General features: G+C 38.1%; 1 protein-coding gene across 3 annotated transcripts in view; it reads left to right on the forward strand.

Moving 5' to 3' along the window:
- The window catches only part of mAChR-B (muscarinic acetylcholine receptor), a 184,431-nt gene that overhangs the window by 145,674 nt on the left and 11,460 nt on the right, over positions 1 to 27,297 (forward strand). For 2 of the 3 annotated variants that reach the window (XM_069133600.1, XM_046614052.2), the window contains 2 exons: positions 23,143 to 23,360; positions 25,657 to 25,851. In XM_069133600.1, coding sequence (XP_068989701.1) covers positions 23,143 to 23,360; positions 25,657 to 25,851 — 413 coding nt within the window. Of the gene's footprint in view, positions 1 to 22,036; positions 22,099 to 23,142; positions 23,361 to 25,656; positions 25,852 to 27,297 lie in introns of all 3 variants that reach the window. The other variant, XM_069133601.1, reaches the window with a different exon arrangement.

Consider the following 27,297-nt stretch of genomic DNA (forward strand, 5'->3'; position numbering starts at 1 on the left):
CTATCTCTATCACGCGGTGATTTTAATTTTACTGTTATATTTTCAGGCTCAGAATCAGATTCAACGTCGTCGTCGTCAATCTGAACGTCTGTTTGTTCAGGTTGTTGTGTTCCCTGGGATGTAGTAGGTTGTTCAAGACCTAAATTCGGTAATATACTTCTTTGCCTCCGGTAGGCCGGCGGTTCGGAAGATTCATCGTCGGATGAGTCCTCAGAAACAGCTTGCCTACTTCCTGCTGTTGTCCTAGCTCTCGATCGAGTTCTTGTTGAGATCGCGTTCTCATCAGGCTCTATGGTAGTCTTTGTTTTTGGACAGAATGTTTCGTCAGCTGATTTTTTCCTTGGGACCGAGTCTGATTTGGCTAATGGTCGCTTTATTTTTGGAGCAGGTAATTTTGAAATTTTCGAATCGATGGGTAATATCTTCCATTGGTTCGGTTTAGTCCTGACCTTCAAATTTGACCCAGGGTTCATAATAGCAAATATCGTCTGGAGTTTTTGATTCTCTATTAATTTTAAATTTGTACAAGCAAAAATTTTGATTCCCGTTCCTCCAAAAATGAATCGTAACATGGTTCTTACTTTGTTCCATGCTAGTTTATCTAGACCGCATCCCATTCTAGGTATTCTAACCGTTTTAACAGAGTCATCTTCTAAAATTTTCCGAAAATTGATCAGACTGAGGTACATGTCTTCGTATTCTGGTTTGTCCCAAAAGTTTAATTTTGTCATAATGTAGTAAATTTTCTGATCTGGCAGTTCTAATTTAGCTACTGAATGCATATCGGCTTGACTGCGAAGGTGTTCCGGTACCCCATACTTCTTTCTAAAATCGCTTGCTATACCGGAACTCATTTCAAGATCTACAGAAACGGTATGCGCATAATTGTCAAGTCTATCAAAAACGCTTTCGTGTACTTCAATAATGTTTGGATTTTCAATATCAGCTGTTCTAATTATTTTCAAATAGTCTGAATATTTTGGAAATGAGTCTACAGATTTAATTATTAGATTGTCACTATCGTTTCCACTATCAGATGACTCCGACGATTGGGTAATACCGTCGGTAACAGGGACTGGATTGCGCGACAATGCATCTGCGTTACTGTTAAGTCGTCCAGCCTTGTGTTTGAATTCATACTCGTAATCTCGTAACTTGAGCCTCCATCGTATTAGTCGCTGCCCGGGATCTTTAATCGAGTCGATCCAGCGCAATGGCTCATGATCACTAACCAGTGTGAATTTTCGGCCATAAAGGTAAGGTCGAAAATGTAGTACGGCATATAGAGCTGCTAAACACTCTTTCTCAGTTGTAAAATAATTTTGTTCCGCTTTGCTCAGAGCACGAGACAGGTAGGCGACGGGCATGTCATAACCGTCCACTTCCTGGCTCAAAACGGCTCCGATTGCATAGTCGGATGCGTCGGTAGTTAACGTGAATTGTTTTTTGAAATTTGGGTACTGCAAGATAGGATATTGGCATAGATATTTCCTTAAAATTTTGAAACTTTTCTTTTGATCTTTTCCCCAAATAAATGGTGATTCTTTCTTTAATAAGTCTGTAAGAGGCCTAGCCTTTCCCGCAAAATCTTTAATAAAACGCCTGTAGTAACCGGCTAGTCCCAGAAATTGTCTAATGTTCTTAGGATTTTTAGGTTGTGGAAAATGTCGAACCGCCGTAATTTTCTTCGGGTCCGGTCTAACTCCTGATCTGCCAATAATATGGCCTAAATAAGCCACTTCTGTTTTTAGAAATTCGCATTTATCTGGTTGTAACGTTAATCTAGCGTCTTTTAATTTGTTAAATAACCGGCGGATTTTCTTGCCGTGTTCTTCTAAATTCTTTGCATAAACTACGATGTCGTCTAAATAAACGAAAACTTCGACTCCTTGTAGTCCGCGTAATGTTCGATCCATTAATCTTTGAAATGTAGCGGGCGCGTTTTTAAGCCCTTCAGGCATTCTAAGATATTCGTAATGACCGTTTGGTGTTGTGAATGCGGTTTTTGCTCTATCTTGGGGGTCCATTTCAATTTGTTGGAAACCGCTGGCAAGATCGAAAGTTGAAAAATATCGCGCTTCACCGAGATGATCAAGAATGTCTGTAATGTTAGGTAATGGATACGCGTCCCCAATTGTCTTTTCATTCAATTTCCGAAAATCAATTACCATGCGCCATCGTTTTCTACCCGCAGAATCTGGTTTTTTGGGTACAATCCACACGGGTGAATTATACGGTGAATTTGAAGGAACTATTATTCCGTTGTCAATTTTAATTTTGATTTGGTTTTCAATCTCGGTTTTGTGAATTGGAGGGAACCGGTATTGTCGCGTATTAATCGGTATATCATCCTCGGTTGGTATACGATGCTGAATTCCGGGTGTAGATTTTAATTTATCTCCAGGTAAATGGAATAATTCCGGATATTCCTCAATGATATCTAATACGTGATCGCGTTCCTCTATATTTAAATGATCTAGATGCAATTTTGATTGAATTTCTGTAAATCGATCAGTCACTACAGGTTCTAAATTTAAGTCTTCTGAACTTGAATCGTGATATTCATGCTCCTCCGGAAAGTTGTGATATTCAAAAGGTATCACTTCCTGTGGTGGAATCTCTATCTCAATATCTCTATCCAAGGTATTAATTGCAAGAACATGGCATACGCCATCTTGTACCGAGACTGCAGCTTCACCAATGTATACGCCGTCTATGGTTTCTACGCGTGGCAAATATGCTTCTTTTGTGCCACAACTGATTACGTCAATGCCAATGGCTTGCTTTGTGCGCGCACGAATTTTAAAGAAACGTTTTTGCGGTTTTGTTTCGGTATCGGAATGTTCTTCGTATCCGATAAATCGTATCGGTCTAATCGGGTCAGTTTTCGTTACCAAGGTGTTATGTGTGAAAGAGATCTCAGCCTTACGCTCGCGCAAATAATCTTTACCTAATATACCGTCGCAATTTAGCAAAAAGGTTGATCGTACGACGTGAAATTTACTTGGTTCGTTTTGTAAAGTCAAATTTGTTATTCCCAAAGTTTTTACTTTATCGGTTGTTATTCCCGTAATCGTGGAAATTTCGTCTACACTGATTAAAACGTCAGGATGTAAAACATTAGCTTTAATTAGACTGATATCTGCGCCGGTGTCTATTAGAAAAATTGCTGAGTGTTCTTTTAATTCAGGAGCTGTCATCCTGATCAGTGGCGATTCTCGATCTGGTCCGCGCGTATCGTTGCACCGGCCGGCGGTTCCGCGAAACGGACCGTCGGTTGACGCTCGGGCGTCGCGTACCTCGCCGTTGCGTCCGGACGACGAGTCGCGTTCAAGTTTAAAGATTCAACTGTTTCGGACGTTCTACGCGGAGATGGTGATCGTGTTCTGACGTTCGAATTATCAAACCTCGCTTGATTAAAACCGGACTGCTGATTCGGGTCGTATGAACGGGTGTTTGAATTTGGCGAATTCGATCTGCCCGTATTTAAACTTGCTCCCGGCGATCCCGATCTCTGTGGAATCGATGCAGGATTTATTGTGGGCGGATATCCATAAGGTGGTAAATACGGATATGTCATCGGCGGATAATAATACGGGTATTGTGGAAAATAAGGCGGATATTGATAACCACGCGGTTGCTGGTGCTGCAACTGTGTGTGAGCGGGCATGCCGTATGAGTAATAACCCCTCGGTTCGGGTGATCGTCGATCGGCGACGTTTGCCGTCGAGTGTCTGTACATTGCCGCGTTCGGCGACGGGCTTCTCGCGCGTGTCTCCGCTCCGTCTGAGATGCCATAATTCGAATACAATCGCGGCGCGTTATTTTGGTTATAGATCATTGGAGAGTTCGGTCGCGAAATTTGTACTCTCTGCGTTTCTCCGGAAGATATTATTCCCTGGCGCATACGATTTTCTGTTTTTCGCGCTAACTTAAACGCTTCTTCCAATGTCTTTACGCGTCCTTCAACATATCTTTCGATAGCTTCAGGTAGTCCTCGAATATAAGCATCCAACGCGTTCACTTGTAGAACTTTCATTACCGCGTCGACCTCAGTTTTTCCGTACTCGTCTTCTAAAGCTACGCGAGCTGCACTGACCAAGATTTTTAATCGATCGTAGAAATCGCTCACGTTTTCATCACGTTTCATCCGTATATTCGCGATCTCTTGTTGATAATACGGATAAGTCTTTTCAGCTGCAAATCGACTTTTCAGATGTTTTATTAATTCGTTGACCGTATTGAAAGTTTCGCCATATGTACTGTCGCGAGCTGCTCCTTGCAATTTTCCTAGAACGCACTTTACATATGCGCCTTCCGAATTCGGCGGAACATACACCGAACCGTTTTGCACGTCTTGTAAGAAATCTTTCAAACGAATGTTTTTCCCGTCAAAATATGGAATATTAAGCGTACTGTGTTGTAGCGCGAAGCACTCCACCATTGACGCCATCATTGCATTACTCGCGTCTAGGGCGGATACATTGGTTCGGTCCGCGCTCTGGTTTCCCGTTTCGTTAGGCATTTCAAAATCGAGAAAGGTTGTTTATGCACACGAAATAATTCAGGCCAATTTCAGGCAAATATTGAGAACACAGTTAATACACAAATGACCAGTGGAAAATTCGGCAATATACGATATCAGGATATTATGACATATACATACAAATACACAAGTAATAATTCGCAGAGTTTCATGCACAATTGGTCGTTAATTATATAATTATTATCTAGAAAGAAAGATACTTGTTTTTTTTTTTTTTTTGCGTTTGACCAGTTTTTCAATTTTAACACAAAAATTGAAATTTGAAATTTTTTTTTTTTTTTTTTTATTTAAACAAATCTCACTTTTAGCAACAACATCCCACCGCTGCCACCAATTCTTGTGTTACGTGGGGGTGAGGGTGTACTGAGCGGTGGTAGTTAATGATTAACTGAATAATCAAGCTCCCACGTAACGACAGTGAATAATTATTAAAACTAAGAGAAGACCTACCTTTCGATAAGCCGGTAATTTGTAGGATCGTGTTGCTATAGTCCTGTACAGGTCTGTGAGGTTTGTTTGAATTGTTGAGGCAATTTTATAATAAAGAAAGTGGGAAGAAGGTCGTTCAAAATAAATGTTTAATATGATTCAACTGGTAAAAGATGAAGTATATTCTGTTTCTGTATATGAGCCGAAAATAACAATTTATAAAGTGTTCAAGTTCATACAAATCGTGTGTTATAATATTCTAAAGGATATTATTATTTGGTACCAGGAACATCTACTCTGAACGATGGTTAACTAGTTGGTCGTGATTATTGGATTGTATCTCTCTTTTTAGATTATCTTGAATCAAATATATATATATAATGGTTAAGTCTTATTCGTTAATTCTTGGAAACAATAAGTACGATTTAATTGGGGGTAGTGAAGCTAGCCACCAATTCTAGACTTGATTTTGAATGAAAATTACTGAAGTAGATTTTGATTATAAAGGTGAAACAAGAATTCGTTTAATTTCGAAGATTAACACTCGGATTGACTTAGCTTTAGGTGAATCGGTCGACGAGATTGAGAGCCGTCGGATCGTGTCGGTCTGCGTCGGTAGAATGCTGGACCAGGAGCCTCACCTCAAGTTTGGAAGAGTTGATCAATCGAACGGTGTTGAACGTCGGTCACTTAGTCTTTTAGATTTGGAATTATATTTAAGATTACCTGATTCGATTAAATCAGGGCCGAACTCAATTTAATTATGGAAAATGGAATATCATAAAAATGTCTATTCACAGAAGAGATGAGATTTAGTAAAGAACAGAAAAGATGGAAATGTAGAAGAAAGTGAGTCTCTTGCAGCTAACAGAATAACTGAATGCTCGAATTTGACGAATTAGCGCGAGACTTTAGGCCGGTCACAACTAAGATCTTCCGAACGCTACTATTGCTCGAGAGGGCTAATCCGGGTTTACGTCCACGCACTTCGCGACTTGACAGACGTAAGACATGGCTGCTTGGGCCAGAGGGTATTAATAGGAAAAAAATCTGCAGTTGCAACAAGTTGCAACAGTAATTAGCCAATTAAGTGCGGGGGCGACCTCCCGGTGTCCAAATCTACACGGTCAGCGTTAGTTCGCGTCATTCGATGGTATTCCGACGATTCTCAATCTCGTCGCTTATACGTACAAGATGTTAACAGAAGGTATCTTAAGATAATTCTCACGCATTCATCCACACATCTTAACAAAGAATCTATTTTAATTTGAGGGTTCCAAAGGTAGTGGTTTATCCTAATTATTGATGATAATTTTGACTTAAAAAGAGAGATATTCCCGGGCTGAGCGCCGCTGTTACTAGGTCAGTAATTTTATAGCGCGATTCCTGGTGTCAGCAAATAAGATACAATGTCAGCGGATGCCGAGGACTGTACGTGACCTTATTAGAATATGAGATTGTTATGTAATAATTAAAGAAATGAAATGAAATGGAATTTTGAAAAAGGTACGCCAAGGCAGTACGTCGGGGCGTAACACCAACATAACTGTTTCGTGAAAAAAATTAGCCGTCTCAGATTCATTGTCCCCAAGTCTACCTACACCATGTTGTATTAGACGTAAATGAACTAAACTAGAATCCAAGTAAGCCACTTCAAAGAGCACACACATAAATCTACAAAAAATCTTATTTTAAGGACTATTGTATCATGATGAAATATTTAAGCCGCTCAGTTTAAGTACTGTCTAGAAAAGTCAGAACTTTTCAGTGTATCGCGAAATACGTTTATTTCTTATTTTCCAATACTTTTTGACACTTTTCAGTTTTCTGTGTCCTAGATCATTTTCTAATGCCAAGCCGCGTTGTCGTTCTCAGGATTCATCTGAATTCTGTTCCCGAACGTCACCGATGGACACTCTCGCCGCCGTGCTTCAAGTATAAGAAAATATCCTCGTGACGTCAGAGCCTGGTTGTCGGCACCACTTTATCACCATATATCCTAAGTTTTTAATTTTAATGGAGGCAAGTCGTAGTTCTTGGGCTTTCAAATTACTCATGTCACATAAATTAATGAAACGTAATTAATAATATGTCTGTTCTACCATACACACGCTAAAATACACAGTCAACGGTCAGCTGTCAGCTTGGTTGCATTAGTTTGATTTTTTTCCACCAGATGACGCATTGCAAAGTAATAATCCCAATATAAGGAAACGCTCTGCCGAATCGTGTTCAGTTCTTGATCAGATTTTACGAGAGCAACGCAACGGACTGAAGTCAATCTGTGTATCGTTCATGAGTGTGTTTAAGAACTTAAATTAGCAATCTCTCATCGATACACGACCTTCCTTCAATTGTTTATTGTGCAGTATTGAGTACAGTATATGAAGTGTCATTTTGCATTCAATGATCATCACTGAGCGAATACTATCTTATTTGGGTGCTTCTAGGCCAGAAATTCACCTTCACAAGGCTTTAGTCAATTCTCAACCTTGCTGGCTACCCTTTAGTCGCTCTCTGCCTTGAGGTCTAATCTTCCGCGTATCCAGAAGCTTTAGGATTATGGTCTCATCTGTGAGGACCAGTTACTACGCGATTTCACAGATAGACCATCTGACAAAGGGTTACACATTTTCTCTTAATTCATTGCTTTTACATTTGCCTCTCAACAGTTCCTACAGCCAACCCTGAATCCTAATAGTAAGCCAAATCTTCGTGCTATTTGAAACAATTACAGTTTATTACTATATTTTTTGCACAGCTAGATCAAAAAGAAGTGTGGTTGTCGTATCGTACGGATCGTATCATATGTGTGTTTTTCAAATTTCTATCTCCCAGCAATGAATTTTCTCGTAACTAATGATACTGCACATCGGCATATCATTTATTAGACGGCTTTGACCGTCTTGCGTGGCTTCCCATCAGAAGCGTAAGATTCCAACACGTAAACATTCATCTACATACATTCTTACATCGGGTGCTCAAGAGACGAAAACTTTCTATTCACATATACCAAGCACAAGAAAACAAATTTGAACTCACTGGTGATGAGAGGAATTAACGACAACAGAGTCAGGGCGGCTAGGTGGTCTAGTGGAGTAAGGCTCCAGTCAAGCATCTCTAGATACCAGGTTTGATTCCTGGCTCCGTCGTTAATTTTTCGAAATCACCAATTTTTCAAATTTATATCTCCCATAAATTTTTAACGTTGGTTAACCATAAAAACGAATCAAATACAGACTATAAACTGCACTTTTATAAAAAATGTGGTGCACAGTTGATTTCAGCATATTCAAAATCTGAAGTAGATTGATAGTTATTTATAATTGTATACGTCATAATATTGTTGATTTTACGATATTTTGATGGTTATAAAAAAAACTTGAAAAACTGTTAAGACTACAAAACATATTCTTGTACACGAAACTATCTACATACTCGTATAGTAAGATGAACTATCGTCGTGGGGTTAACTGCACCATCGTCATAGTATGAGAAACTATGAATGTGTTCCCAATTCGAAATGCGTTTTTCATCGTGCGGAAAGATGAATAAGTCAAGCAAATTTCTTAATAGAACAAAAGCCTTCTTGTCATGATCGAATGAAGTATTGATTCGAGTAAATCTTTTGATGTGTTTCCGAAATTGAGTCAACTGAACATCATTTCATGTGAAGCTTATGTACCGTTGCTCCAAGTCGCATATTCGTTGACAGAAACAATTAGATATATCAAATACAATAATTACATAAATCTAGTAAACAAAAAATTTACATCGATTGAATGCCATACTTTGTTGGTCGAACCGGAGCTTGTTTGGCGTAACTGGTTGAATCAGTTGCACTAATTTGTTTACTGTATAAGACGAACACCATATGCTTCTAAAGAAGTAGAAGGTACTTATATTCATCGGAAACATCAGTATACTAATACTATGTACGGCCACTAGGCGGTGAACTTTCTCATTATGGAAGTAGCTTCAGTGATAGGTACAAAACAGGGTAGTCGACTAGGAAGCCGGATACGGATATCGTAAGATAAATGTGTCATTAGACCTATTCCAAACGAAGCTAACATAATACCTAGTGTCGAGTCATCGAAATCAAGATTTACGATGGATAAACCAAAACTATTGACACATATTTATTTCATACTTTCGCATATACAACAATAAGTTTTCCGATTTTATCCATTAAATTGTCAGGTAAATCTCAGAAAATTTTGAGCCAACAGAATTATAAATGATAAACTTCGAAGAATAAGTTTTGTGCGCTTGAATAACTTTAATATTCAGTCAACGCCAAAGATTTTTATAACAACAAATTTCATTACCTGTTGCAGCCATTGAACTGTAACAGGAAATAGGATAATCGTATCTAACTCAACGTCAGAGTCGAAATCCCTAATTATAAGGTATCCGCGGTTAATAAATAGCTTCCGAGTCACTTAAACTCATTTAAATATTACGCGTCGTTACGCCATATTGACTCGAGACGAATAGGGTACAGACATTCAAATTCAGACTAGCGCGCAGGCGTCAAATTGTCGAGCGAATTATCGATCCAAGCCACGTGCGGCAGAAGCCGGCACAACCACTCTTGCGTCAACCCCCGTATATAGTACATAGTTTTGTAGTTTGACTCTTGTGTCAACTTTCGCACGTAGTATTTCGTTATAATAATTTGGCTTCTATGTCAGCTTCAGTGGGTAGCGTTCGCGTGATTGGACTCTTGTGTCAACCCCGTGCCTATTACACGACTTTGTAATTCGACTTTTGTGTCGACCTTTATACGTGTCAATTACATAGTTTGACTCCTGTGTCAACCTTATTGTTAATGCAGTATATTTTGTGACTCGACTATTGTGTTAATTCCGTACTGTTTGACTCTTGTGTCAACTAGTGCGTAGTATTTTCTTGTAATTTGACTGTGGAATCAATTCCATCGTAATTGCGAGAGTCGGATTTCGACAACAATTTGTAAGTACAAATAAACTTGTATATTCTGTCCAATTCTTCTATGATCTTGGAAATTTGGATTCTCCCTTCCTCGGGTCCCCAAATGAACTCCCTTGCGAATAGAGTCTATAAATAAAACTATTATTGTTATTTGTTAGCCAACTGAGCTCAGCCGTTATTTCGTTTTCGTTAATTTTGATAACTAACTGGCGCCCAACATAATATAATAAAATTGTCTGAGCCTCGAGAGCACTTGACCCAGGCCGCGTCGAGTAGAAGCAATTCAAAATAAAATATAGTTCAGTATAAATCGTCAACAATCTTAATAAATTGTTAAACAAATAGAAGGGAGTGAGTCGCTTCTGTCTCAATGGCGCCCAACGTGAGGCTAGTTTGGGAAAATTAAGTTAAAATTGTATATAAATTAAAATTGTTAAAGTGTTCTTTGTCTAAACTTTTGAATCGTAGAGCGTTGGAAATTGAGACCCGGCATAGCAACAGTATAATAATATGCTGAGACACACGGCTTAGTCTGAAAGTAAACAGTCATCGCGGAGATCGCTTCTCTCTCTTTCCTGTCTCTCTTTTCTATCTTTCTTATAATACCTCTGTTTATCTTTCTATATGTTCTCTTTCTGTTATTTATTTTATTTATTTTGTAACACTGTTATATCGTATATAAGTGTACATGTCTGCTAATTCACGTCACCGAGTTTAGATCTTGCTCTGACCCGTTGACGGATTAGTTAAATAAATAAAAATCGCCTATACAAAGAATAGTGCGAGAGTTAATTAGTAACATCGGCTATTCGTCAAAACGAATCAAAGTCAATTATTGTCAATAGATGGAGATCTTGCTCCCGTCTGTTGATAATTTCTCAACAAAATAGAATATTGTACATCGTTTAAAATTCTCGTTGTTATTTTGTAATACAGGAAAACACTGCTTGACTCTGTGGTTTAACTCAAACAGTAGCAAAACCTAGCTTAAGAATTTCAATAAACAATTATCGGACTAGATACTGGCAAGAATCGTACGGCTTAAAGGAATTGAATCAGCAAATAATGCCTATAACTTATTCACCACCTAAAAGAAGGCGAAATAAAAATCAGATTAAAAAAGGTAGTACAAATGCAATTGAAAACCCAACAAGCTCAGCCGATTTGTCAAACGAAAGTACCGTGTTAGAACAAAGCGAACGCGTTATAACAGGCGGTATTCGTCACAGCCCGAATATGAATCAACACATGCAAGGTAATGTTAGCCAAGTTGCCCCCGGAGCAAGTTTGTCACGAGCGATATCCGAGGGAGGAGGGCAAGGAAGTAGAGTAAACACGCCCCCTCTCACAGTCGAACAATTAGTTCAGTCGCCGTTATCTAATCAAGCCATGCAACCTATAATCAATCGTATGAATGCTATGGAAGACGCGATTAACACCATCTTAGATAAAATTAGCGCATTTGTTCCGTATTCTCGTAGCGTAGGTCCGACGAATTTTTCAGGCTATCGACCAGTAATTGAAAATACGTGGATTAATGAAAATTTACAGGATCAAAGATCGAATCCATCGATAGTCACAAACGGTTCCGTTGAAAGGGAATTACGTCACGTACATTTTCACTCAAGCTTAGATGCACCAACGAGATCAGGTTCTCTTAATGCAAATGTTCAGTTATCACGTGCAGCAGGCAATGCTAGGCAATTTCCTGAACAAACAATACCGTACCTTATTTAAGTTAAAATCGGTCAACCTTTACCTAACGGTCAGATTATCGACGAAGAAGTTTTTGTTAGCGAACAACAATATCGACAAATGTTAAACCCATCGGTAGATTTTCAAAATCCGCTTATGAGCTTGCGAACCACAACACAGCCAAGTTCGAATGATCGAGCCCGTAGCGTTAGTCGTACGTCAACCTATTCTTTTAATTCGAATAATTTAGCATCGTCAACACAATCCGCGGGAATCGACTGTCAATCCTATAGATCTGGAAGGGGTTTGTCTTGGAGATCGAGTGATTCCAGCGATGATGACCAAAATAATCGTCTAGTAAACCCCGCCTTTAGCTTAGGTATACAAGACACACAGACCGCACAGCATACACCTCGCGGTAAAAATAACAATCATTATCCGAATTCTAACAACAGTTACCAACCTTCAGCGTTAAAAATCGGTCAAGTTGCCAATTCATGGAAAATATCTTTTACTAAAACAGAAAAAAATCCAGAGCAATTCTTGTTAATTTTGAAAGATCTTTTATCGTCTAGCGGCATACGAAAGGACTTATTTGTTCCTTGTTTGTCAAAATTATTCGAAGGTCCTTATAGATCATGGTACCTCGTAAACAAGGCATCGTGGCATTCGTGAAAAGATTTTGTAAGAGCTTTCCGTGGAGACTGGGTAGTTAAAAAAGCCGACGCCGATCCGTTGTATGAAGTGCGCGACCTGACAGTCGAAAAAAACGAATCATTAGCCGAATTCGCTTGTCGAGCTCGACTCATTTTCGAGCGTATGCAAACACCTCCTCTTTTTAAGGAACAGCTTAGACAAATTCTGGCGAAATTCAATCCGCGGTTAACTTGCGAAGTTCTAAACCTTGGTCATGTCAATTATACACAATTCTTCCGTTATATCAACGAGAGAAGTTATCTGTATCAAAGGTCTAACGCACAGCATAACAATAACAGCAGTAGACGCTCGACGAGAGTATCCGAATTAAAAGCCATGCGAGCACAGACTCAATCGTCCGACGAGTCGTGCGAAGACAATACCGCAAGTGATGAAGAGAATTTTACTGACCAGGATACAGAACCAGAAATCGGATTAAAAATTATTAGAAATAATAAAACTTCTACAGATTTAAAGAAATCTTTTAAGTCGTTCAATTCAAAACCTCTCACTCGACAAAGACTAGAACAGAACTTAGAACGTTTTGATAATTCCGGCCAAAATAAAACTACTAATTCTGCTACTGAACGAAACAAACCAAATAGAATTAGGACGGCTTTTGACCCGACTAAACTGTTTTGCGTGAACTGTGGTCGGACTGGACACACCGCTCGTTATTGTAAAAGCGATCGACAAATTGTTTTTTACAGCTGTCGTAAAATTGGCCATGAAACAAAAAATTGTTCAACTCAGCAGAGAAACGAGAACAGCCCGCAGTAATTTACCCTCCAATTACTGTACCTCAGGGCGTAGTCGAGGTAGGAAGTCAAACCGATTCAGTAGAATCTAACGAAAAGCGCGAATCACTAAGTAACATCGCACAGACAAAAAACTTAGATAAACCAAGCATATTCAAACCGAAAATCAGTCAGAACAGAATGCGAATTTGAACATTGTCAGTTTAACTGATAGCGAATACGAATTTTCGGATGATAAAGACGAGTTCTCACCTCAATATAACGATAACGATAAAGTTATAAATCATTCAAGCGAATCAGTAAGTGAACCAGTGAACTTGTCAACAATGACAGACGAAATAATCAATCGAGAAAATAATGCTGATCACGATTATGTCCCTCACTCGGATAGAGAATCATCAAAAAGTTGGATACCAGCACGCTTGCCACAGTATTTAATTCACCGGTTAACACAACGCCGTATCTATCGCGGTAACCGCGAATTAAAAGAACCAACTAAAATAGTAAGAATTCCGGTAAAAATTTCAATTTATGGTAAAGAAATTAAAGGAATCATCGACAGCGGCAGTGATGGATCATTTTTAAGCTTATCTGCTTATCAACGGGTAAAGAAGTACCAAGTTAAAGAATTAACCCCAGATGCTTCATCCAAAACAGGAGTACGTCTAAGTGACAAGTCTATTGTGCGAACACGCGGCGGTACAGGTTTCATCATTGACGTAGGTGATATTTACGGACCGCAATGGTTTAGCGTGATGCCAGGATTATCGTGCGATCTTATGCTAGGCATGGACTTCTGGATGTCTTTTAAAGTAATAGTCGATCCATTTTTAAGAACTTGGACACTTTCTGACAGTAAGAATGTGTACCCGTTGTCACACTCAACCATCGTTCGTTCGGAATTAAAAACTCTTTCCGTAGATCAGTCCCAACAGTTGAAAGATTTTCTCGACGTCGAATTCGCAAAACTTGATAAAGAAAGTACTGGAAAAACAGACTTAATTAAACATACAATTGAATTGAATGACCTAACTCCACATCGTCAAAAACCTTATCGTAGAAGTAAAGTCGTTCGTAAATTTATTAACCAGGAAGTCGACAGGCTATCGGAAAAGGGCTACGTTACTTGGAGTAATAGCGAATGGGCATGCTCACCTGTTGTAGCTCCAAAGGGAAACGGCGGACTTAGATTCTGTATCAATTACAAGCCTGTAAATCGTCAAACTAAAAAACCAGCATATCCATTACATAATATGAGGTCGATTTTATCGCAACTCCATCAAGCGAAAATAATTTCAACTCTTGATTTAAGTGAGGCTTTTTACCAGATACCTATGGATGAAGGAAGTCGAAAATATACTGCGTTTGTCGTAGAAGGCAAAGGTCTGTTAGAATTGCTAAGAATGCCTTACGGTTTGACGGGTGCGCCATCCACTTTTCAGAGCTTAATGGATATTTTGAAAAGAAAGTTCGCAGATTTAATTCACGAACGGAAACTACCGAATAAATGGGTTGATCAAGTCTTCACATACCTTGACGATTGGATAATCGTTAGTCAAGATCTCGAAGAGCATACCTCGATTTTATCGCTAGTCTTCGAAGTTTTTAGGGAGCGAAATTAATCGTCAATCGCGAAAAAAGTAGCTTTGCGTGCAAGAAAGTTAAATTCCTCGGTTATATAATCGATGAATTTGGCATGAGACCAAATCCCGAAAAAATCCGACCAATCCTTGATTTCTCCGTTCCACAAGATAGAACGCGATTTCGTCAGTTCAACGGACTCGTCAATTGGTATCATAGGCATTTGAAATGTAACGCCAGAATCCAGGGACCCCTGAACAAATCAACGAGTCCTAAAGTTCCATGGAGGTGGACGAACGTCGAACAAAGATCATTTGAAGAAGTAAAAATGGCTTTAGCCGATGCGCCGCGTTTATTTGTCCCAATACCCGGACAACCGTTTATCTTATATACCGACGCGAGTGATTTCAGATTAGGCGCGATCCTTGTTCAGTTCGATCCTGAAACTAATAAAGAGAATCTTATCGAAGTAATAAGCCGACCGCTCAGAGGCGCAGAATTTCATTACACGACCACCGAAAAAGAATGTTTGGCAGTCGTTTGGTCTGTACAAAAACTCCGTTGTTACTTTGAAGGCGTTTCATTCAAAGTAGTCACCGACCATCAAGCATTGAAATGGCTTCATGAATTGGAAAATCCAACAGGTCGTCTAGCTAGATGGGCTATGTATCTCTATCAACACAACATAGAAATTGAACATCGACGTGGCACTACAAACGAAGCACCTGACGCGCTGTCAAGAATGTTTGACATCGACGAAGATCCTCTCGGATGGGAAAAAGTAGTTGCAGAAACGATACAAGGTCGCACACAGTTGAATTCCATCTTAGGTCAAGATTGGTATAACACCAAATTCAAATTAGTCGAAACACAACTAGACAGATTTCCCGAATGGAAAATCAATAATGGTGAACTGCTCTATTATAAGCCCGATTACGAAAAAGCTCTTATCGACGATGAGAATCCTTGGAAAAAAGTTATTAAGTCAGAAGACGTTTTGACTATTTTACGCGAAAATCATGACTTACCAAATGCAGGTCACCTAGGAAGAGATAAAACGTTAGATAGGATTAGGCAAAATTATTATTGGCCCGGTATGACCCAAGATGTCAAATCTTACGTAGAAGATTGCGAAACTTGCCTTAAAGTCAAATACAATCAAAGTCCGATCAAAGGTTCCTTAAGAACCAGACCTTTACAACAACCGTGGTCACAATTGTCAATCGACACCGTTGTCTCTCAAACACGAACTAAAAAAGGTAATTCTAATGTCATGGTAGTCCTAGACCTGTATACTAAATACATATAATTGTTTCCTATGCGACAAAGAACAGGAAGAAATGTTGTCAGAGCGTTGGATGTCCTTTTCGATCGTTGGGGCACTCCAAAATCAGTCCTTACGGATAATGGCACCGAGTATATGAATAAAGATGTCAAGGCATTCTAGAAGCTCGTGGAGTGGAACACCTCACAGCACCACTAAATCACCCACAAGGAAATCCGGTTGAACGTGTTAACCGTACCATAAAACCTATGATTGCGGCATTCGTGAATGAAAACCACAATGAATGGGACGAGCATTTGACAAAAATTCAATTTACGTATAACACAGTACCTCACGCAGGCAGTCGAATATCGCCTTTTTATTTAAATCACGGTCGTGAAGCAGTATTCAAGAATATACGTAAACCCGGTGACGACAGTATACGAACATCCGACGAATCGGTCGAGCATTGGATCAAAAGATTAGGCAAAATTGACGAGTCCGTCACAAAATTGAAAATCGATTAAAAACGTACGCGGATAAAACTCTTGCCAGATCTAAAAACGATAAGCAAACGTCTGTAGAGATCAAAGTAGGGACCGAAGTATATTATCCCAATAAAAAATTGAGCAATAAAGCAGAAGGTTATTAAGAAAAATTCGCTCATCGTTTTATAGGACCCGTTCATGTAAAAAGAGTACTCGGACCAATGGTCGTCGAATTGACAGACAAAACGAATAAAATTATTGGAAAATACTATGTCACGGATTTAAAAATACCCCGTCGTAGTTTACGAAGTCAATGTTCCCCTTCACAGGACAACTTACGCGAGGTTGACGTACATGAACTTGGCTCGCCAATTGTCGAAAATGTGAATTCGGACTATTGCATAATTTGTCGTTAATTATCCGTAAATTAGTCGCGCGACTTATTTTCTTGTCGCACAAAATTTTCAAAAAAAAAGCGGATGCCGTTCTGATTTTTCAAGAATTCAGCCCGCCAACTACCAAAAAAACGCACAGCGAGCATCATGCGTAATTCTGATTTGGTTGATAATTTGCCGTGAATAAGCCGCAAATTAGTGGTTGAACTTTTTTTTTGTCGCACTCAATTTTCAAAAAAAAAAAGCGGATGGCGTGCTAACTTTTCAAGAACTTAGCGCGCCATCTACCAAAAAAACGCACAGCGAGCATCATGAGTAATTCTTATTTGGTTGATAATTTGCCGTAAATAAGCCGCAAATTAGTCGTTGAACTTTTGTTTTTGTCGCACTCAATTTTCTAAAAAAAAGCAGATGGCGTGCTAACTTTTCAAGAACTTAGCCCGCGATCTACCAAAATATCGAGGCGGGAACCGAAAATTCCAGGAATAAATGGGATAAAAACAGACTCCTTTTCACAGGAAATAGGGAAATAGATAGGTGACTGATCCTAATCTTCTTAAGAAACAGCTCACCCTAGAGTTTTGGAAGGACAAATGTGAATGACGGTATAACAATTCAAATTCACTAAGTGAATTTGGGAGAATACACGAATAAAATAAATTAAATATGTATTTAAAAGAAAAGAAACGATCTTATCTGAATCTTTTCCGTGTATTTCTTCAAAATAAGGCCACCAGTCATCCTCGGGAATCGGGGAAGATTGGAAGGAAAAGGCTGTGTCAAATAACCTGAAAAAGTGCTCACAAAAACTGACACTTAAGGTTAATAAAAATGTGAAAATCAAGCAATCGCTCATCGACCTCGAAAAATAATCGTGGCTCTATTCACATTTCAAAAAAAACCAAAGCCTTTCCGACACAAAACTCGATTCCAGAGAAGAAGATTCTAGAAAGAAACAACCGAAGAAAACAAATTTCGAGTTGATTAGCAACTCAGAAATAACAAACCATTATCAAGTTTTCGTAATAAGAAGAAACATGTCTAAAATCCACAATTTAATAAACGCCGGGATATTAGCCCAAACCTTTGACTTCCAAAATTTTGGAAAAGGGAAAAATGGAAGGAGTTCTCTTGTGGATATTTCGACGGAAAAGTTGAAAAAGGAAGACCCGGGTTCTTATGTCCATCATGTTTTGAGTAAGTGGAAAAGTAAACATAAGAAACGAATTCTTTTCATTGACCTTTTATTAATTTTCCTATTCTTGGAAAGTTCCAGTCCCGAACAACTGCGATGCGAGCTGGATCTTCATGTAACTTTTTATAAGGACAAGACTTTTTGCACAGGCTGCAAAGACAGCCTCATTTTTATCGAAAAACCGACCGAAGGATGCAACGAATGCGAGTCCGTTAAAACGGAACTTAAAGCAATTATCAAAATCGCTTTTTATTTTCCAATTATCTAATTTATAATTTGAATATCTATTCTAATAAATTCCTTTAAAAACAAATCTTCAATAGAAATGTTTAGTATTGAATTCAAAAACTTAACCCTGTTCTCGTGACATTGCAAAACAGAAATTAGAATAAACTTGGTCGGCTGTAGCTTCTGCATTTATAACCAAAACAGGAGCCGATAAATAAGAAAAGGTTTGTTTCACTAGCCCAACAGTATATATAGGAATGTAATAAGGATTCAAAAGGGTAAACACATCATCTACACATTACATTCCTATGTATACACTGTGCTTGAAGAGACGAAAATTCTTATACATTCATACCAGGCATACGAAAAAACAAATTCGAACTCACTGGTGATGAGAGAAATTAACAACAGAGTCAGGTATAGACGCCAGGTTCCTGGCTCCGTCGTTAATTTTTCGAAATCACCAAATTTTCAATATTTGCTATCATTTGATCAACGATCGGCACACAGATAGATAGAGAGACCTGTTATTGTATGCAGAGTTGTGAAAATAGTAATGTGAAAGTAGTGCATTACTCATTACTTTAAAAAATGTGTATAGGATAAGTTCTCGATTATAAATTACAAAAGTAATGTGTAATGGATGAGTGTTCCATAATAAATTAAAAAAAGTAACGTGTAATTGATGAATGAACCATCACAAATTACAAATGAAAAAAAAGTAATTCGTAACGGAGAGTATTCCATTACAAAAGGAAAAATTGCCGTACTCGCATAACGATTTGTGCGAAACAAAAGCATGCAAATTAAAAACTTGTCCATATTGCTACCTCGTCATTTCATTTCAGTCACTGAATGTTTCTTCTGGACAGAATTCCGCAATTTTATCGATATGCATGATGCTCGCTGTGCGTTTTTTTGGTAGATGGCGCGCTAAGTTTTTGAAAAATTAGCACGCCATCCGCTTTTTTTTGAAAATTGAGTGCGACAAAATAAGTCGCGTGACTAATTTACGGATAATTAACGGCAAATTATGCAATAGTCCGAATTCACATTTTCGACAATTGGCGAGCCAAGTTCATGTACGTGCGAGGTTGACAAGACAACAAGAAGACCAACAAAGAAATGAGCAACGAGGCTAACTCCGCCGACGGACCGCCCGTCTACGCGGAAATGTTAAAATGTTTAGAGATGGTGGCGAAAGAAAAGGCCGACCTTGAAGCCAGAATGATCACTTTGACGAAAAAGGTGACCATAGCTCACAATGAGAGTATCCCAGCTTCAGCATCGTCGATGACTCATTTCAGACCCGAGACTGAAAACGCTTCAGAGAGTAATCCGAATCCAGTCGACGAAGGAACACCACCTATGATCAAGGTGACAGACCTTGAGGAATCGGCTGTCTCAACTGCAGTTCAGGTGAAGTCTCCGACAAAACCTGAAACCCTTCGCTTTCAAGCCGACATCGACCACACTGGAACTGAAGTAGAGCGGCTTATAACAGCAATGAGAAACCTACCACCGCCGAGTTCGTCGCCAATCCTCGGACAATCCATTGACAATTTCCTTTATCATATAATTCTAAAGCTAAAATATTTTTTTATATATTTACATTCTGTAATACATTGTCAACATTGTCGATCCTATCACGTGTTGATTTAATCATACACATGCCCAAAATATAATACAGCCAAAATGTGTTAACTATAATCTCTACTTGTGTTATTGTCCATCTAAATTTCCAAGTAGACAGATAACTTGAATTTTCAGTATCATAATTCCTGATACGAGTTGGACAGAACTACAAGTCGCAGAATCAAGTAAGTGGTGAACCCATTTATCATCAAAAGAAAAGGGTAATAATGTAACGTTGAAATTTAATAACTTAACCTTACAGATTGTCAACCACCGACGTTGAGTTTAGAAGGGGGAGTGTGTAACAGGAAAACAGGATAATCGTATCTAACTCAACGTCAGAGTCGAAATCCCTAATTATAAGGTATCCGCGGTTAATAAATAGCTTCCGAGTCACTTAAAGTCATTTAAATATTACGCGCCGTTACGCCGTATTGACTCGAGACGAATAGGGTACAGACATTCAAATTCAGACTAGCGCGCAGGCGTCAAATTGTCGAGCGAATTATCGATCCAAGCCACGTGCGGCAGAAGCCGACACAACCACTCTTGCGTCAACCCCCGTATATAGTACATAGTTTTGTAGTTTGACTCTTGTGTCAACTTTCGCACGTAGTATTTCGTTATAATAATTTGGCTTCTATGTCAGCTTCAGTGGGTAGCGTTCGCGTGATTGGACTCTTGTGTCAACCCCGTGCCTATTACACGACTTTGTAATTCGACTTTTGTGTCGACCTTTGTACGTGACAATTACATAGTTTGACTCTTGTGTCAACCTTATTGTTAATACAGTATATTTTGTGACTCGACTATTGTGTTAATTCCGTACTGTTTGACTCTTGTGTCAACTAGTGCGTAGTATTTTCTTGTAATTTGACTGTGGAATCAATTCCATCGTAATTGCGAGAGTCGGATTTCGACAACAATTTGTAAGTACAAATAAACTTGTATATTCTGTCCAATTCTTTCTTCTATTCTCTTGGAAATTTGGATTCTCCTTTCCTCGGGTCCCCAATTGAACTCCCTTGCGAATAGAGTCTATAAATAAAACTATTATTGTTATTTATTAGCCAACTGAGCTTAGCCGTTATTTCGTTTTCGTTAATTTTGATAATTAACTGGCGCCCAACATAATATAATAAAATTGTTTGAGCCTCGAAAGCACTTGACCCAGGCCGCGTCGAGTAGAAGCAATTCAAAATGAAATATAGTTCAGTATAAATCGTCAATAATCTTGATAAATTGTTAAACAAATGGAAGGGAGTGAGTTGCTTCGGTCTCAGAATTCTTGACTCAAAAACAACAAGAATTAAAACAAGCTCGTTTTGTTTTGATACAACAGTTTCATATTTTTAAAACAACACGATTGAGGTGCGTTCAATCAATGTTTTTGTCGTTTCAATCACACGTTTTTTTTTATACAAAATTCACATTACTGCAAGGAACGCGCGCCATGTCATCTATGCATATATGTAAAAATGAATGTCTCCGTTTATTCCATATGCATTCCTCTATCATTTCGAAGGTTTATGAATTGGTAAAACCATTATAAAATAGGTGACGCGCGAGTCGTTTCAACATATGAACGTATTTCGTATATTTTCCAGAACGTCTGACCCGAGTTCGATTATTTTTTTCTGTGGATAGCTATTACGTCTTTCAAGGATTTAGGCTAAATTTCATTACAACCTGATGGATCGTTTTGGAGAGGTAACGATATTTCTAAGTCAAGTCATAGCAGGATCACATACTTAAGCGCACGCTGACTGAACTCTTAGAGATAGAGATTAGGTTAGGTTATTTTATTTTATCGTATTGGATGCGTGCGAAGCCGCACCGAGTAGCTAGTCTTGAATAAATTGATAGCATAATCATTCGAAGGCTTGATTCCATTCTGCATTAAGTTGTCACAAGTATTTCGGCCGGCAAAAGTATTTTTTTGAATTAAGTAATTATTGTATTCGCCGCATTTGAGTATAGCATTTAGTTAAATCAAATAAATGTCACTTGAGTCAAATAATCCTTTCTCTTCGTGTAAAGTTACGAATAATCTTTGAACATAAATCTGTCTAACGCAACTACACCGTTCGTCTTACGATGCACGTATTGTTCAGCCGGATCCCATGTCAAATCAACAACAAAATTATCGTACAACGGACCATACCTTTAGTTCATGTGGAATACAAGTTTACACCTCTACACGCATGTAGTACCTGCCAACAACAATATTAGGTATAGCAATCCATATTATAAAACTATAGTCATTTACAACAATAGAATATAATTATCACTTCCAGTCACCTTCTTTTTTTTTTTACTAAAACACGATAAGTTCGATTCTATTTTTGCAAGAATGTGCTAGGCTAGCCTAAACTATACGAAACTCCATTGAAATGCTACTCAGAACGACCTTAATTCAATGGAATTAATCATAATGTGTCAAATGAGAATATTTAACGCAGCCGCACGGTATCCGAATATTGACGGACGCTAATGATTCTCAGCGAAATTATCAGTATTTAAGTAAACAAAACAAAGTAGTCAATTGCATATGCATTTTACGATTCAATAAAGACCCTTGTTTCAAACAGTTTCACTCTCTTCTGCAGGTCACAAATATGAACAACCATTATCGGTTTTTATTTTCCCCGGTGCGCCGTATAGATTGGAAATTGAAATAATAACCGTGAAAATATTCCACGTACTTCAATTAAGGTCACGTAGTACTCCTACCCTTTCCGACCGAGCAAACTTACCCTTTTTCTTCCTGTATTAGATAAACAAACGAACGAAAAAGGTTCATATTTTAACTTTATATCGTTCCAATCAAGGAACACTTGGCCGGTCACCCAGTTGATCGTGAGAGCACCTTTTATCTGCGATATTATTGTAATTCCTAGTTCTCGTCTAGCGACCTCAACATTGCAAGAAAACAGTCTCACGATGGTTCATTTTGCTCTTTATTCTTTCCGGAATTGCGCAAAGTATTTGAGGAAATATAGGAAATGTGACTCTTTTGACTCTTTTCCGGATATGAGTAACTTTCATAAATTCCTCTACAAAAGAGCAATGCACCGTTGAAGTTTGAACCCTTTCTGTTTGCTTGTTAATATTTATAGGAAGAAAAATGATCATTTTTTCCGGTTGGTAAAAGTAGAAGTAGAACATGAACTTAATATCCAGATTTACACATGTAACTGTGATACAAAATGTTGGTCCAGGCGATCCGGAAATAGACCATCATAGTTTTAAGTATTCTGTTTTCGTCTTCCACAGGAAATCGAAAAGGCAACGTGAGCGCTTGTGCCGATATGTTTACAACCAGATACTGACTGCAAAGTGTACGCAGTTCAATGGCTCCTGGCCCGAACCCGATGACCCGCGGTGGAACAGCGGCGAATACGTGGACCTTCTGCCAGATTGGTTCCCGACGAACGCTAGTAATGCGACGAACGGTTCGTTTCCGGAAAACGCAACCGTCGCCACAATACAGGGTAAGCGTGAACTCACAAGTATTTTTATATAAAACGAGCATGCTTTACGCATTTTTCCATCCATGTTTGCCGTACACAAAATACCCGTTCCTATGACGGTGGAGTGAGTCTGCGTATGTACACTTGGGAACAATGAATCTGAGACGGCTAATTTTTTACACTAGACAGTTATATTGACAACACAGAGAAACCTACAGCGCCATAGTCGACTGAGCGCGAAACAAACTCAATCTCAATAAACTTAACATAACCCATGAGCGTCGAATCTAACCTTCTAATTGGATTGACACGTCAACAAGTCATTATCCCCGCGGTATTGTAACGGCCATGGGTTATAGTATGTTTATTGAGATAGACTTTGTTTCGCGCTCGGCCTACTATGGCGCTGTATATTTCTCTGTGTTGTCAACATAATTGTCTAGTGTAAAAAATTGGCCGTCTTAGATTCATTGGCCCCAAGTGTATATACGGGGAGTAGACCACTTTTATTTCCTAGGACTGAAAAGTGGTCTTCTCTGTACTGCGCGCATGCGCTGTCGCGAACAAATCTGACATTACGCAACTCTAAACTCAATTTCGTACTTTGTGAAAAAACGCGTAACATACTCTTGTAATAAAGAAATAATCATGTGCAACAAGGAGGCAACGGACTTTTCGCCTCGCGTATTTGCAATATTCGTCTTCGGCTCACCTACGACTCACATTACAAACTTACGCTCGACCCTAAAAGACCGAGTTTGCCCCCTTGTTAGACAATATACTCGTTAATTCAGCGTAGGGAAGATGGTACCCTCAACTGCAAGACAATTGCAACGGTTTTATAAACCGTTATACATTTTCGTTATTAGCCGAATTGTAGTCATTAGAAAAGTAAGTAAAATCAAATGGCACTTCGGCGTGATTGGTTTTTCAAACGTATCATAATTAATACTAGTGTTAAATTCTAAACTAACCGGACAATTGAACATTGGCCAGTACATACTCAATCAAGATGATGTAAAATATTAGATTACAAGATATATTTTTCAAATTTAGAAGAGCAACGGAATCACTGTAAACCCATTATAACAATTTACTAGTATTTAACGAAAAATGGAAAACACAATATATAATACCGTTGTCACTACTAATTGTAAGAGCAGATGATTATATGAAACTCACCCAGTCAAGAAATTACAACGATCATTATTTCATTCTTCTTTGGTATAAATTTTTTTTCAATACAATAAATATTCATTCTCACATGGACCATTTATTTTCGCATGCAATCAGTCGCCTACAATTTCTTTTCGAAGATTTGAGTGACTTACAGATCATTTCGAAACCTGCCATAACGTAATATGCTGAATCCACCTCAAATGATGCAAACCAGCGGAGGTCATATTCCAGAATTGCTCATAACTGAAGTATGTTACTTCTTGCGCAAAATAAACGGATACGTATATTTTATTATAGGCCAAATCGATTTGTCACGCCCGATAACGATTTTTCAAGATTATAAGGCAAATATGGTTTTTCCCTGATATTTAACATGTAATTTCTGAAAAACGACCGCCAATTTCACAATTATCGAGCTTTTCTAAGAATTCTTGTTTTGGAATACGTAGAATCTCACACTCTGTCAAGTGCACGTTAGACTAATAAAACGAAAAAAAGGTCCCGAAAATTATTCTACAAGCTTAATCTTTAAGATTTTTTTTTTTTTACTTTAATTCACGCTGAGACGCTCAGGGTCTCACCTTCTTTTGCAACTTTTATTTATTTAACTGCTTTTTTGGTAACAACTGTTGAGTTTTTTAGTTCCATATGGTCCTGAAATATTTCTAAGTCTAAAAAAAATATAAAATTTATTTATTTATTTATTGCAATAATATCACGTGTAAACAAACGGTCGAAATTCGTACTTTTCCACGAGAAAAAGCATTTTTGCTAATCTATGATGAAACTCCAAATATCAATTTTTACACACTTCATACACACCTAAAAATTTTACAGAATTTTTTCAAAATTTATCTACTTGTTATTTTGTTTGACCGCTATATTAGATCCGCCATATTGAATTTCTAGATCAGATTCGTGATCAGCGACCCCTAAAGACTATGTATGCAAAATTTCAAATGAGTCGCATTTCGGGAAAAATATATGAATGAAAGTCGAGATGAATGGTTTAATGTACAATTTGCAACAGTTTTCAACACCATCAAATCCTCGCTTTTCCACACTTACCTAAAATATAAAAAATTCTTGTTTTGCATTCACCATCCAAATATCTAGCCTTCTGTTTAAAATGATTCAGATGAGATGCTGAGTCCCGTACTTCCGCCGTTCGAGTTGTGGCAGACAATTTTAATTGCTCTCTCGTTGGCAATCTGCATTGTTCTGACTGTTGGGGGGAACATCTTGGTTCTTCTAGCGTTCATCGTCGATCGTACAATCCGCCAGCCTAGCAATTATTTCATCGCTTCCTTAGCTGCTACCGACATGCTTATTGGTGAGTATACTGAGTATAAAAAGGAATTAATCTTAACTTTACAGGCAGAGTTAACAGCTGAACATGCTGACGTTTTTCGAAATAAGGCAACGAAGCTCAGCACTCGAAATTTCATCAAATTTGGTTAAAAGCTAATATTTTTCTAGTATTGCAGTTGTAAAACTGTACTACATTAGCAAGTTCCAAAGGAGTTCAGCGCATTTGGCTCTTAACTTTGGCTGCTAGATTCAAATTCATTAAAATGCACATTAACATGTTCAGAATAAATTTATTGCATTCCAAATCAACAACTTTACTTCAAACAATTTTCCACTGCATACCTAAATAATACTTCACGATGTATATGTGGAACAGTACAATAGTAACAACATTTGGCGACGTCATAAAAGTATTTTGTACGAATTATTATTACTATTAGAAATACTAATAAAACGATAAAGACACTCAGAACAGACTCCAGCTTAGCCATTTTTTTTTTTTTTTTTACAGTTTTTTTGTCGAATTGACGCTGAAACCCTTTTCCAACAAACCTAGTCCAGAAGTAGCTGCTTTTGCAGCGTTTGCTCACGGATTGTGATTGATTCAGAATAAAATACCACAGACCAAATCATGATCAACCCTAATCGCTAGGTCTTGAGATTGTTACGTGAGGGTGAGACGTGTCTGAGTGGTGGTAGTATAATTATAAATAATCAAAGATGCTCCCACCCATTGACAATGAACAAAAATTAAACCTAACAAAGACCTACCTTTCAATAATTTAGTAATGTGGGTACGTTGCTGCCTAGTCCTATACAGGACCGTGAGAGTTGCTTAAATGGTTGAGGCTAATTTAAAATAATTCAATGGGATAGGTGATCGTTCAAAATAAATGTTTAAATATGATTTAAACTGGTAAAGGATAGCGCATATTCTTGAAACAATTGATGATGAAAGATTAACGATAACAAATGAATGATATAAAAATCAAATGCAAGAAAACATAATTATTAAAGTGTGTGAATTTAAACACAGATAACGTCAAAGGACGAATTTATATTCAAACACGGAGAACCTGTAGAACTAGTATAATTCGATCGTTTACGCTCTTTAGCAAGTGTTGTATTATCTTAATGGTAGTTGGGTACACATATAATTGATACCAAGAACATCTATGCTAAACGATTATTAATTCTACTGTTGGTCGGTTATTATAACATGGTATCTCTCTCTTGTAACGGTCTTTTCGTTTTCGCGGTTTGCTTCGACCAGGATTAACTCCAACTGCGGAGCCTCTCGCAATTAACGAAAATCATCCGCTATCAATTTACTTTTTATTGTTTTTTATTGTTTTTATTTAAAACGGAATTTCGGATGTCGGTATGACCGAATGACATGCATCTATATGGAAACCGAATAAAAGAAAAGTATAAATATGAGAGAAAATAATAAATAAATTATATAAAT

Source organism: Neodiprion pinetum, chromosome 2 (genome assembly GCF_021155775.2).
Source record: "Neodiprion pinetum isolate iyNeoPine1 chromosome 2, iyNeoPine1.2, whole genome shotgun sequence".
Classification (NCBI taxonomy): Eukaryota; Metazoa; Arthropoda; class Insecta; order Hymenoptera; family Diprionidae; genus Neodiprion; species Neodiprion pinetum.